At 37.0% G+C, this 15,376-nt stretch overlaps 1 protein-coding gene across 1 annotated transcript in view; it reads right to left on the bottom strand.

Moving 5' to 3' along the window:
- mpzl3 (myelin protein zero-like 3) overlaps window positions 1–10,848 on the bottom strand; it is a 20,451-nt gene extending 9,603 nt beyond the window's left edge. The window contains exons 1-2 of the mRNA XM_024257965.2: window positions 10,567–10,848; window positions 3,985–4,151 (exon numbers count right to left, since the gene is read on the bottom strand). Of these exons, the coding sequence (XP_024113733.1) occupies window positions 3,985–4,151; window positions 10,567–10,633 (234 nt within the window). The 5' untranslated portion in view covers window positions 10,634–10,848. The remainder of the gene's footprint in view (window positions 1–3,984; window positions 4,152–10,566) is intronic.
- Between the last annotated feature and the right edge of the window lie 4,528 nt (window positions 10,849–15,376).

Here is a 15,376-nt window from a genome sequence, read left to right on the forward strand (position 1 = left end):
AGCTGCTGACTCTGACGGTCGACATGTCTGGATCAGCAGTCTCCATGAATTATTTTATGTTTGGTCATAGACCCACTATGGAGAGATAGAAGAGACACACGTGGATCTGGAGCTGCAGGTTGCGAGCCTTGTTCTAAACAGTGACTTTGCGATTCTTGCTTGGTTTTGGTCAGTAAAAAACTGGACCAAATGGCTCTTTCCACACCAAAGGTTGCAGACCTCCGATCTACACCATCAAGTCTCTTGTGTGGTTAATGGAAGATCTTCAACCAAAAGAGTTGAAATTTAAATTTCAAAATCCCAAACAAAAATGCAAAAAAAGCAACTAATTTGCTAAGTCTTTCAAGTGGAGCTGTCATGTAACATCTGTTATTGAGACAGATCACTTCTATGGATATCTGTTCAGATTACAACCACAGAGAACAAGCAGGAGAGCAGGACCAGAGGAAACGCTCCATGTCAGACAGCAACTAAAAAATCACATTAAAATTCTAATCAAAAGATTAGAACTCATTTTTTTTGGTGGTCAAAATGGCATGCCTCTTTGGAAAGACAAATCTACCAATTTTAGCACAGTGTAACCATTAAACTGAACTGTATGATCCACCACTGAACCAAATCATGGGGAAAGTGAACCGTTGCATCCATAGTGTCAAAAAACTGTGCTAAATTTAAGAACAATTTATTATTTATTGGTTTATTACAGGACATCAGGCTTAGTTAGGATGAGCCAATTGAAGAGTTTTTCTTTTGGGTTTTATTGTGACCCAAAAATCATACAGAAAGTGAATCGTTACATCCCTAGTAACCATCATTCTTATTAGGCCTATAAAACAGATCAGAAAAAACTTGTCTGAGGTCAAAGTCTTGTCAAAGTCTGCTTCCATAGAAAAATGGAAAATAAATTATTGCAACCATTAAAAAAAGTATAAAAACGTCTTATTTCTCAACTGAATGCACTTCTTTTTTCCTGAAAAATGTCAAACCCTTAAAAATGTCTGTCACGTTCATGTGCAGACAGTGTGAAGTTTATGTATTTACCTTCTACTTTCACTGTGTACAGTGTCAACATAGTAGGTTTATGAGCGCTCTTCAATAAAGTGGCTTAAAGGCAAAGACAAACACAGAACATCTTTAAAAATCAACAGCACTGATAACTTTTATGGTTTTACAGCTCTGCCATAACGGTAATTTTCTGAGTGACTGCCTATGAAGCCAGCCTTATTCAAGATTTTGAAAGGCAAGTTTAGAAGATACAAGATAGTTAATCATAAAAGTCCTTAAAAGTTTTAGAAATTGTGGCAACAACCCCTTTGGTGTAAATCTGGTTTAAAATGCCAAGATCTTGACTACACATTCAAGACGAGATCCCCTTAAGGGGAACTGCCAAACCGTCCAGTTATCGTCAATTTTCCCCGCCCTCCTTCCCCCGATCCACAAAGAGAATTCTGATCAGGACTGAGGTCATTATGCAAACCACTGCAGCAAACCCAGATTGACACAGAAGCTTTGGCAGCAAAAATTCATTTTCTGACAGAGGTTTCCAGGTGATAATTCATGGAGTATGATCTACGGCTGCATAGACCAATAAACAAGCCAAAGCCACTAATGAAATTGGATGGGGAGCATATGAAGGCTTAGATATGGAAATGAGAAACTTCCAGTTTGTTGGGTCACACCAGAACCTAGAAATTTGTTTCAGTGTTTGAGGAAAAAAGTAGATGCAAATGTGTTTTGGGAGTTTTAAAAAATGAGCACGCTGTGAGGCTTTGAGATCAAATTCTATGAACCAACTAGCAACTTCAGAACATTGGCTTTTCTTCTGAAACCTCTTTGGAGACTCAGCAGCTTTAAAAGCTCTTCACGTCAGGAAAGCCACAAACCATTAGCCTCCATTTAGCTGTGAGTGCTCCTATAGGAAATGGTTACATATAGGGTTACAGATACCACACATATGGATTCCCATGATCCAAACACAATTACAAAGAACCACACTGGATGTCTATCTTTAAGTCCAACAGAACCGCTGGAATGATGCGGTAGCTTTTGGGCGGGCTAATGAGTGAAACCCATCCCGGAGTGTTCAGGGGTTAAAACGACTGGATGCAGTTATAGGTCTGAGTGGAGACATCCCACCACATTTCCAGCTAGACCACAATGCTATCGCAGAGAAAAGTTAGAAGAGGACAGGAATACTACCCACAATTCAACAGGAAACAAATCGGAGATTCATTGAAATGGAGAGACAAAAAAAGGATCAACTTGAACATGATCTAAAAATCAAGGCTGGTAATTTAACATTTGTGAAATAAAAAAGATGTACATAAAAACAGAAATGTAAATGACATTATTTCAGGAAGCTCTTCTTACTAAAGCCTTAGTCACATGCACCGTTCAGGGGTTGACCTGATGAAAGTTTTTGGTTTGTTCGGTAATGCCGGGCAGATCGATCCAGAATATCAACAGTATCAATCTCAATCAGATCAAAACCGGCACACAGATATCGATATTTCCACTCGTGTTTAAAACTTTTCTGTATCTGCAAAAAGGATCCAGTTGAGTGTCTGTCTCACCACTCTCACCAGTCCTGAGATCTCAGCAGCAGATCTCACAGTGCAAACATGCAGGCAGCATGCATTGATCACCCTATTCCTACTCTGTTTAAAATACTGAGTCGTTTGTGACATGTTACTTTTCATCTGTTTTTATAGTTCTGATTAAAGACTAAGAAGTTACTTACTAATTATTTATATTTCTACCAGTTGCTTTTTTTAATCAATAAGCATTTTGGTTTATTTTTTAATCATAGTTACTTTAGGATTTTCACAGTTTTTAGGCTATTTTGAAGTTTAGCTATTTTTTTCAGCTACATGCCAGACAGCTATTTTGGCTAATCCATGTTTTTTATTTTTATTATTGATTTTAGGCTAATTTAACATATAGCTAATATTTTAGGTGGCTATCAGCTTCAGCATCTTCAGCTATCAGCACTAGCATCTTCAGTGACCAAATTCAGCTTACAGCATTCACACTAGTATTATCACAGGTAATGTTATATATCTAGTTCATAATTATGTTAAAAAATGACAGCTTTAAATATGTATACATTTAGTTTTAGTTCAGTAAATGTTTATCCTGTTCTGCCCGCGACCTAAGGTGTGTTTTGGATTTTGGCCCCTGTGCGTTTGACACTCCTTATTTAAGGTAATCTCTTAATTGTAATTTATGCAGTCTTTTTGAGAAACTTGTATTGCACAGACTGGTATTGCAACAACGATCATTTCTAGCAGTTTTGACTTCAGCGCTGAGACAGTAGGCAAACTGGAAAGCTAACAAATATTCACTTTCTATATGAGAACAATTCAATTTCATTTTATTTGTATACCCCATATCACAAAAACAATTGCCTCATTGAGCTTAGGACAGAAAGAGCTCTACAAATACAAAATGATTTTTTTAATCTTTTTTTTTTCTATTAACTCAATGCCAAACGCTTTAACTGTTTGCATTTAGAGCATTAATGGTTTATTCCAGCTTAATAGCAGAAAATATTCAGTTGATCACAATGGGCTGACAAAAGCTTTCAACAAATAATGTCATTAAAGAAACCCACATTTGCAAAGATGGTTTCCAACAATACGTTGTCTGGGATTTGTTGTAATCATCTTAGTTATTAGATACTGCCACAACCATTTAAGTGTCATTATCATTATGGAGGGGATTGCTTTGATCTCCTTACAGGCCCTCCTAATCTAACAGAACAATGTTTTCAGCAGGCAGCTGGCTTCCTCACTGAGCCTGTGCACCGTACTGCAGGGATTTGTTGGTTCCCCGACGCATTCATCTCTGTCAGCGTGAACAACGTTTTTTTCTGAAAAGTTTGCACCCAAGTTGTTAGTAAAAAGGGGTTAGATGAGTCTAGAAATGAAAGAATTGGCTTCAAGATCTGCATAAATTGTTTCTCTAACTTTGACTAGAACTCACCGTTTCTGGTGCCCCTCCAGTCTGGGGTCTGTAACTCCAGTCGACCGTCATCTTACTGGTGGGACTGCTGGTGGAGCGAAACGAGCATTTTAGTGTGACAACATCACCTACAGCAGCGTGGAGCTCTGCCGGGGTCGTCACTTCTATGGAGAAGACCAGGTATGGAGCTGAGGAGAAGGAAATACAATACAACAAGATTAAGGAAGATGAAACAAGCGATAACAAAAGCAACACAAACGATGAAATATTGTGATCAGAATAAGATTGTTGGGTTTAAAGACACTTGTGTTTTTAACATGTTCATGTAGCATTTATTTGATGGGGAACATTTTTAAAGAAAATCAAGTTTCTAAGTATTTCTTTCTTCAAATAGAGCGTATTTGTGACAAAGAAAATGTGTTGGGCAACCCACAAAAATCCCTCCGCCGTTCCACTCTGATGTATCCACGAGCAAACAAATAGATCCAGGGACGTCTTACGAGCACCATGTATACCTATGGGCTCAGTAGCACACTATAGGAATGTAGGAATAATTGATTCAGAGATACATCACAATACAGTGTTTCCCCTCCTTCGTGGGGGTTAGTGACCGGAAGAATCCGTGAATACGGAAAACCCCCACCCCCACAGCCAAGGATGTCTGTTACCAGTTCATCCATACTAATTTATTAAGAAGAACATTAGAGTACTACTCTAATCTAATTTACTCTCATTTAATCCAGAACAGATGACTGTACCACAGCCACAGCAACGAGCTTCCTCTTTTTCAAATAATAAACACCTACTGCGGATAAGAGCTGCCCCAATTGCTTGACTAATCGGCGACTAATCGACTATTAAAATAGTCGACGACTAATTTAATAGTCGATTGGTTGTTACTTTAATTTATATAGAGTCAGAGTGTAGTAAAGTTGAACCAAGTTGTGAGCGTTCACCACCAAAAAATTCATTTTTTTTCATTATTTGAGACCAGAATTTTATCTTTTGAGAAAAATAGTTCCTTGTTTCAGATGTCGACCTCATTAGAGAGATCAGGAATATACTTTCCATCAAACTCATTTTGACAGGTGACCTTTGACCCTATGTACCCTTTGTATATAAACCTGATATTAAATTGTCATCTTGAGGGGTGGGGCACCTGTCAAAACGAGTTTGATGGAAAGTATTTTCCTTAACTCTCTCAGTTGATTCAATCTTGTTTAATCCCAGAAACTAATGAAGGACAGAGGCTGCACAGTCATTAAAGCTTCAAAACTATCATCTTCATTGTGTTTTTTAGTTAGTTTAAAGCTCTGCTGTGAGGAGATACACCTCAGCAGTGCAGCACTTCCTTTGGACACAAGAAGTTCATACAAGTGTCTTGAGATGTACGAGTTTTTGTGAGGAACCAGAAGAGTCACGTGACTGAAAAATAATCTGGTAATACATGAAACCGCAAATAAAGAAAAGCAAATAAGCGGGGACCACTGTACTTGTATCAGTTTGAAATGTTGACAAGACGGTATTTATTTAATAAAATCTGAGCAAAAGTAGTTCAGCCTCTCACTTTTGTTTTCCATCAAAACCCCGACCGCTAGTTGGCAGCACACCACACTGAGCCTCTCTGAGCAGTTCTTCACCGCAATAAAACAACAAAACCTTGTGGTAAGAGAACCAGTTTGTGTTAAAGGCTCTTTTAATTATAGAACCTTATTGGTTAAGGCACATTCATTTTTTTTTAATTCTGAAAAATACTTTTGAAGAAATCAGACGATACTGATTGTCCCGTTTAAGAACAAATATATTTTTTTTATTTCCTAAAAGAAAACCACTACTAATTTTCTTAGGTTAAAGCAACTTGTGCGATAGAGGTGCAGTACTTAATATTGTGATCATTAAATAAAATTAATCTTACCATTTTTATTAACATGAAGGGTGTATTCATATTCAGGTAGAACAGTTTTTTTCTAAGTCATACTCTTTAAAAAATGGTTTTGGTTTTGGGGTGTTGGGATATTGATTTTTCTAAAAACAGAATGTAAACATCAAAGATTTAAACCAGGGGGGTCAAACTTGATCACAAAAGGGGGGGAAATCCAAAACACACCTTAGGTCGATGGCTGAACAAGATAAACATTTATTGAACTCTCTAAAACAAAAAAATATAAAAATAAAATTTAAATGCAACTTTAAAAAAAAAAACTATGAATAAAACCAGGCAGGAATATTATTCCAGAATAAATCAACTTAAACCTTCAATAACTTTCAATATTTTACTCTCCATAAAAATATATTTTGTCAAAATTACACAAGTTAAAAAAAGGAAAAATTAAAAGAAAAAAAACTTAAATTTCTTTACTATTATGTAATTTAATATGAAAAATTACACATAAATAATTCAAAAATATATTGATCTCCATTAAATATATCTTGTTAACATTTTCCAAATATGAACATTCTGCAAACAAAACAAACAAAGAGTGGAAATAAAAATAAAAATTGCGATTTTTTTGTCAAAAACTAATCAAATCACTGTTTTCTTTGCTCTGTGTTTTGTTGTCTGGCTGTTTTACTCTATTTTATCCTTAGTAGTGTTGCTTCAATATGTTACTAGCACAAGATAACATTGGGATGTTAATACCAAATAATATAAAATGATCTGGGGGGCGGATATAATTACCCAAAGGGCTGGAACCGGCCCCTGGGCCTCGACTTAGACAAGTGATTTAAAGGAATATCTCTGAATGTTTTAGTGCGCTCTGTTTTTAAATTTTCCCTTAAGACACAGTCCGTGCTTTCAACATTACTCACGCTACTTTCAGGTTGAGATAAGAAAGAGGAGCGTGTTACGTCAAGTCAAGGTAGACTGAGAAAGATTGACTTCTTTTTCTTGCCTAACATTTTCCTTTTTCTGGTTACTAAAATAAAATGGATTAAAGTATAAAACAAAACTTAAGGACACATACTGTATAAATTCTTCCCCAATAATTCAGAAATCTTAATTCTTTAGTTTTTTATGCATTTTTTATTTTTATTTTGAATTTAAAACCAATTTTCCACCAAATCTGTTGTCCCTGTGTGGGACTTTTAAACTTTATTGCATCTTGTAGCAAAAAAAAAAACTATTTTTTACAACTTTCTGAAATTTGAGAATTAAATGTTTGCTCTTTGATTGAATTTTTGCTGTGAAATTTGTTAAAATTCCTATATAATATCATGTACTTTTTACATTTTTTATTATCAGTTTGCAGAGCAAATAAAAACAATCCAAATACATAAATGGCATCACAGAAATAACCATTGATTGCACAGAATAAATGTTTTAGCAAAGCAGAAAATAAAAACTTCAGTAGAGAGAGTCAATTTTAAACGTTTTGTTCTGCTTTTCAAACCTCCAAGCTACTTCTTTGTCTTTTCGTTGCTCCCTTTAGGGCTCGCAACAGCAAATCATCGGTCTCCATCTAACCCTATCCTCTGTATCCTCCAGGCTCACACCAACCGTCCTCACGTCCTTCGTCTCTGCATCCATGAACCTCCTCTTTGGTCTTCCTTTAGGCCTCTTTCCCATCACTGTCTCTCCTCTCAGTAAATCATCTCAATCTGGCTTCCCTGCATTTATTTCCAACTGAGCTGGACTTCAAGCTAGATTTTCTTAAAGTGTCTAAAAAGATTACCTTTGTATTTTTTACTGGAGCATCCTGGCCTCTGGTTTGTTCAAAACAGTCATGATATATAGGGTATAGAGAACTGATCAGACCCAATGAAGAAGCGATGTAGACAACACCTTCAATCAAAGAAAAGTATTCAAACAAACTGCTTTATTACAGTTGGACAAAGTCTCTGCAATGAATCTTTTGATTGGACTACAATCAGCAGGTTCCAGTTTAGTTACGATTGTTGACTACGGTAGTTTAAGCCTTAGTCACATGTGTCAGAACGGGGGTTGACCCGTATGGGGGCTGTGGGTTTTTGGGTCGTGCAGACCAATGGAGGGTCGTAGAGTGGGGGGGCTACATCTTAAGGGAACAAAGGTGTGTATCTTGAGTCATGCGGTCCCCTCATGGTATGTCATTAAAAAATGGAGGATGTGGTGAGTGTATCGTGAAGTATTAGACTAAAAACTGCACTTCAGTCTTCAGTAATGGTCCTCCTTACTGACTAGGGGTGTGCCAAAATATTGATAGTGCGATATATTGAGATTTCTAGCCCTCTCTTGATGGGTTCTTATCAAGTATCAATCTTATTTTCGTTTGAAGAGGCTGTAAAACGTTATCTTAGTCATCCTGTGGTGAGGGGTTCCCTTGGAGGTAGATAGGGGGTGCATGTTGCACCAATGTCCCTGAGAGCTACTTGACTTATTTAATATTTGTTCTGTTGTTTAACTAAGTAATGGCCTTGATGTTCATGTTTACTATTGTTAACACTGAATTTTACAGATTATTTAAATTCAGTTGGTGTCAATGTTAGTGAAAGACATAGTATTTGCACAAAAGTGTCTATTATTTGTTGCAAAAAATTCCACACAAACTGGAGTCTGATAGTCTATTTTCCTCATTTCTAACTGTTACACTTTATGCAAGGACTACACACTTATCACCTAAAAAGCACGAATAGGCCCCTTGATCAATACGCAGGGTTTGGAGCAATCAAACAAATGAACAATACGCACAATGTACCTCCATCTCACCTATTTCACCCTTAAGAGTTTCTTGAGTGTTCAGTACAACCTGCACTCCGCAGCATACCCATAGAAAAACATGAACAACATGAACAACTTTGATATTTCTTGCTTACCATCTGCGTGCCCTGTTCAGGTTTGCCGTTTTTCTAATTTACAGCTTCTACAATTAATTTAACATTGTCCATCTTAACTTTTCGCCAACTGCTCTCTAACTCTCTCTCTCGTCGATTTTGTTTTCAGACATCCCAAACCACACACCCCGCTGGGTAAACGGCCTGCAACATTGATTTGTGTCTCAGTGTGTGTGTGTCTGTTTGTTTTTTGTGTTTGTGGGTTTATTTTCATCTCTACAGTCTGTTTAAATACAAAAATATGATCACATTTGTCAATTGTGGTGTTTTATTGTGAAAAATTGGTCATAATTTGAAAATTGACCAGATTATCTCATACACCTTGATGTAACTTACTGCCAGAATTGACGCAGACCGCATAAAAAATAGACCAGACGCCGATACGATCGCTGCCTGGCGCGAGCCGGCCATGAAGGACCACTGCGCTTTGTTTCTAGTGTGAACTACACCATTGGTTAACAAGGGCGCTGAAGGGAAGCGGCCTCTGTTCCACGCTGCTTCGCAGGACTTCCGTGTGCGGTGTGAACCTGGGGTTACCTGGTAAGACAGTGACTAGATATTCTAGATAAGAAAGGAGTTTAGAAAACATGAATAGTGTTAATTGAATAGGTGTTTCAAGGGTTTATTATTATTATTTTTTTCTAATTTGTCTTGAGTTCCTTACAGGAAATAAATCAGAAAAGCAAGTCAGGGACTATTATAAAGTCACATTTCTCCTAATAATGAAGTATAGTATAAATATTAAGGCCCAGTCTGAATTATTCCCTTCTCCTCCATTTGAAGGGATATTTTTTGTGCAAGTGTGTTTGGATTTTTTTTTTTAAATCTGACCCACCAAGCGGAGGGATACAAAGTCCTCCGTCGCGAGGGTGAACCGCGTCGCACTGAGAAGTGCTTGTCTTTACGTTGGTGCACTCTGAACCACAGAAGTTTACATTTAATCACGTTTTGTTGTAGCTTGACCTTTTTAAAGTTATCAAACTTATGTTGTTATGTATATTCAAGCGCTGGAAGGTTCGCGCTAAAGCTAGCGGACCAGCGATTTTTGTTGACGTTGTTGAACAAAAGGGACGTCCGAATTAGGAGACACAATTTCTCATTACTCTCTGTTTGGAGGGCTAAATGAAGGAGAAGGGAAGAATTCGGATTGGGCCTTAGTGTAGGTGTAATATTACAAATAAGTCTAAGGTACTGAGATACACATTTGACTCCACCAATGTTCCTTCAAAAATACTTTTGCTTTGATTTTCTCTTTTCCAATTAAATCTTAGATGGTACAGAGACGATAAAACTCATATTCTTATCCAAGGACAACAAAAAAACGTCCAGAATTTTTCTTGTGAGCCCCAGAAAAACAAAAACAAAAAAAAGAAAACAGCTCTTGGCCAACTTCATAAAAGCAGACACAGCCTGTTTCATCAGACTCCTGCTTTCACATTTCAACATTATGTTTTCTTCATGTGGAAAAAGCCATCTATCTTTATTTAAAGTTGAGTTTAAATGGTCCAAAGTGAAAAGAAAAAAGTTCTAAGAAGTTGTTTAATCTAGTACTCCCACAAGGGGAGGCCTGCCCTCTGGACTTTTACCAAAATAAAAGCCCAAATGTGGGCTCCATAAATCACTGAGGTTTTTTAAAGTCCACATTGATCATTTGTAGAGTTAGATTGGTGTATTTACTGGACTTCTCGTCGGTGAAAACGTCGTTCCGGCTCTGAGAGAGAACAAACATTCCTCCTCCGTGTTCCTGACAGACAAACAGACAGACAGACGATCCCCTCCCCGTTGACTCACCGAGCAGAAGCAGCAGACTCGGAACCGGGAGGATTTTGAACCGTCCAGAGGCTCCAACACGCATCATGACCAGCTTAAAAACACGGGTCCACGCTCGGGACCAGAAAAGGAGGGTACGAAAAGAAAAAACGAGAGTTACGTCACAGTTTGGGAAAAACTATGTCCATATTCAGTTTGGCGGTTCCTTCCTGCCCTCGCGACGTGACGGCTTCCTTACCTGCCAAGCAGGTGTATCAGGAAGTGGCGCCAGATAGGCTTCCGTGTTAGTGCAGGATCAGGAATAGTGTGAGTCTAATCCAGTTACCGAGCACTTTGACAAACAAATAAAAGATTTAATTTGCAACTATAAAACTTGAAATGCATTCACTGGTTTTTGGCTATTATTTTTTTACACAATAAAAGTTTCAGCTTTATTTTGAAAAGAAAATAGAAAAACTCTTATTTGACCTTGAAAATAACTTAGCAAAAAGTTGTACACTTGAGGTTTATTTTGTTGAAATCGCACTCCTATTATATTTCTACCTATTGTAAAACCATTTCTAGGCATTTTTCTTATTTGAAGTATTATGCGTTTTTTTTCTACAAAATAAAAACCTGTGTTGCATCTTATTTCAGCCAGGAATCAATTAAAAAATTAACAAATTAATCGCAAACCTGGGGGGAAATTAATTGGCATTATTCATTTTTATTTACTGTAATTGCCGACCATTTATTATCTGCAAATAATCACAAAATTAAATGTACATGACATGACAACGTACCAGACCATGGATCAAACAGTCCGCTTTTTGAGTAAAAGCGATCTAAACCAAAAAAATATCAAGATTAAAGTACTAAAAACCAATTAAATATTTATTTCTTTTGTAAATAACCATGGTATAAGTGGGAAAAGAACCCAATGAAGTGTTTTAATGCACGTTGTGGATGACTGCATCACTATGGGAAAGAGAAAGAGATAAATATTAACGCATTAATCATAATTTGTTAATCCCGTTCATTAAAGCGTCAACATGCACAACCCTAATTTTAAGAATTTTTTTCTACAGAGCAACAAGTGCTCATTAGAAATACACTTCTGGTTTGTGAGTGGCACTGAAGCAACCCTACATTGATATCCCAGCATTCCTTTGTTTACACTCTCTCCTGCTAGCTTATAGCACCTCACAACACCAAGCTAACATTAGCGTAGCAAAAGAAAAAAAAAAGAAATTGGCGAGCAATATCGGAGCTATCCAGCCATACAGTTTTGAACCAGATGGAGCTCAGATGAGGAAAGTAAAGACATTATTGTATGTTTGTCTGCATGTGGAGGGCTTAGAATTGTAGTGGAGCGAGGAGAATTTGGCCCAACCGCTTTTTTAAACGGCAGGTTTTCATCTGAACCTGATCCATCACGATTTGAATTTTAAAAAAATCAGAAACATGGTTTTAACCTGCATTTTTTTTATGTACTTATGTCCACAATATTGCTAAAAATGCAACAAGAACATGTTGAAAACGCCCCCTAAAAATAATAAAAATAATTTTAATTGGAGTGGGTCTTTAATTAGGCTATACTTGAATATTATAGGAAGTATACTAGATAGACCAGGTACCTAAACCTGGTGTAGGAAGTAGGAGTGTAACAATTTCTTTTAACAACAATTTGATTCATATCATAATTTGTGGTTTCTGATATTATTATAGTCAATTTAAACAAGCTGACCTAAAATTGATCCAGGACATCTTTATTAAAAAATTCTTTGTATTTATTGCAAGATAATCAAGAATTAAACAAGAAGTAACAAGATGTAAAGAAGAATTAATCTCAAATCCATTCACACTTTAGCTTTATTCAGCCCACTGTTGTTTTTCTACATCAAAATAAAACAAAGCGGACATTATTAGAACATTCTACCACACGGTCACATGTCTTTGTAAATTCAAAGGGTTTCCTCACATTGGACTGTAATGGTGGTTGGTCATTTTTTGCTAAATCTCATCTGTGTTGTCTGCTGTGATAGAACTTGGTAATTTTTCACGTTATAATAAAATAAACCTACCTTGCCCCAATTTTGCTGTAATTGATTTATTTCATTTTCAAACTGGACTGGACTCTAGTGAGCTCAACAGTCACCAGAACCCAATAGAACCTTTGGGATGTGGTGAAATAGGAGATCAGATTCATGGATGTTCAGCAGACAAATCTGCAGTAATTGTGTGATGCTGTCATGTCAGTATGAACCAAACTCTCTGAGGAATGTTTCCAGTACCTTCTTGATTCTATGCCACCAAGGATGAAGGCAGTTCTGAAGACAAATTGGGATCCAACCTGGTTCTAACAAGGTGGACCTAATAAAGTGGCCAATGAATGAATAGAAAGTGTAAATAAATAGTAAATTTCAAGTACATGCCTACTACCTCCCTTTTAGTAATGACTAAGTATACAGTACTTGCAAGTACACTTAAATAAACTACTAGGTTTAATATAAAAGCTTTTTCTGGCCTTATCTTTACATAAATGACTACATTTCCTGTCTCCAGTCCACTGTAGATACAATCATCAAAGGAGGAATTGTGGTTTTATGCGTTCTAAACTGGGTTTCTCTGGTGACAGACATCACTTCTGAAAACGGGTCAGTTTTAGAGAACGTGTCTCCACTTGGTCTGGAACACCAGTGCTGACCCTTCCCTCCAGCAGTCACTCTGATCCAGTCTGAGCAGCATGTTGTCTTTTCACAACACTTTGAAGGATTTATGACTACAGCAAAGTACATATGTACTATAAAAGATCATATTAAAGATCGTGCTCATAAATGTATTTATTTTTTAAACTCCCTCCACCTTCACCAAAATGATGTTTCCGCATGTAAAAACAGACATGAAGATTAAATCTGTTTCTATTTAAAATACAATTTGATGAAATACCTAATGAACAACACACTCAACTATCTGCTTTTCTTGAACCTTGAGAGTCTTATATGAGTTCTTCAGTCTCCAGTGGACCGTCTGGACTTGAAAGAAGAGTAACAGACTGAAATGTTGTTCTGGATCTGGTTACATCCTTCTGTTTTCTTTTCATATCTCACTATTTCTTTCTCTCTGCTCTCTTCTGTCTTTCACTGAGGTCTGATCCTTCACTCTTTCTTCCTTTGCATGCCATATAGCCCTCTTAACTGAGCATAAACAACTAAATGCACATTAAATAATAATAAATACAGTGGAGCTACATCCATTTAGACCTCTCATGTCCCTACTGTTCCCATGTGTCCACACTGTTATCGTGCAAAAAAGTAACTGCTAAAGTAAGCCATTGCAGGTGACTACCAGGAAATATTTTTTGCATGTTTTTAACCTACAATTTAAACATTTCAGAGCATATTTTTTTGCTACCATGAATAAGGGTAACTGGGTGAACCTGTTGTGCTTTATTGTATCAGGATAGAGCTCTAAAACATAGAATAAATAATAATAAGAGTGGTACTTACTTCTGAACATACTGATCCATCACAATAGGGAGTGTTTTCAGAGGGACTTTTATTAGAGTATGGTGGACAGTTGAATCCAGGACACAACTTACTTAAAGACTTTCAGCATAAAAATGCAATAATAACAAACAATTATATTTGATGATAAATATTACAAATAAAGGCACACAACAATGTTGAAAAATGTATTTTTTTTTTACAAATTTGTAGTACTTATACTTGGTTGGAACTTTAACAAACATACTTGAGGACGTGGAAATTTAGTGTATTTGTTCCTTAAGACGAGTAATCATTTTTAATTAATAACATTGTATACATAATAGTGTTTTCTATGGAAAAGGTGGGCCAAAAATGTGAATTAAGCTTTAAAAAATAGGAATTAGTCTATTTTTACACAAAATATAGGATATTTGGGTCGTTGGGTAAATGTGGGGTCCACTCAGAACAGGTCACCAGTCTGTTACAGAGCCACACATACACAAGCACACACCTAAAGGGACGACTTTAGCATCACTAACCTATGCAGCATGTTTTGGTCGAGGGCAGGAAGCTGGGGTGTCCACAGAAGACCCACATAAGCATGAGGAGAATATATAAATTCCACATAAAAAGGTCTGAGCTGAGTTTTGAACCAGGATCTTCTTGCTGTAAGGTGAGATGGCTAATCACTGTAGGACCAATACTGTAATTATGGTACAAAAGTAGGATGTCCTCCTGTTAAAATGTGAAAGCAGACTGTGATTTCAAACTTTATCAATGCTGTGTTTGGAAGAAAAATAGAGACAGATTTGATGCCCACTAACATAATGTTTGTCCGAGGAAACGTAATGCAGCAGAAGAAGACATCCGGCAGAGCTGTCGGAGCACAAGTGGCAGAAAACAGTGGACCTGAGGACTCCTGTCTACTCTTCAGAGAAACGTAATCACAAAAAAGACCTGCTTTGTTATTCAAACAAGGGTAAGCAGCCCAGCTAGACACACAAATATAGAAATGTGCTCTGGGCCAATGGGTTGAAGTCTGAAATATCTGGTTCCAGCAGGAGACAGTTCAGTGAAGAGTGGCAGAACAAAAAACGGAGTGTGTGCAGGTAGCTGGAAAAATGCAGGATGTTTTCTTTTTAGTCTGGGATTAATGACATTCTTTGTGTTCAAAATGAACCCAGAAATGCATCCATCAATCTTTGGAGTCAGCCCAGAATTCAACTGATCCAACATGTGTTCTAAAGCAGAACATCAACCTTTAACATGGAGCCAATGTTATAAAACTGATCTTGAGGTTTTTTTGGTCTCAGTATCACTGAATCTATGAGGGATAAAGTGACAGAAGAATGTAAAAGCAGGCT

Source organism: Oryzias melastigma, linkage group LG13, assembly GCF_002922805.2.
Source record: "Oryzias melastigma strain HK-1 linkage group LG13, ASM292280v2, whole genome shotgun sequence".
NCBI lineage: Eukaryota > Metazoa > Chordata > Actinopteri > Beloniformes > Adrianichthyidae > Oryzias > Oryzias melastigma.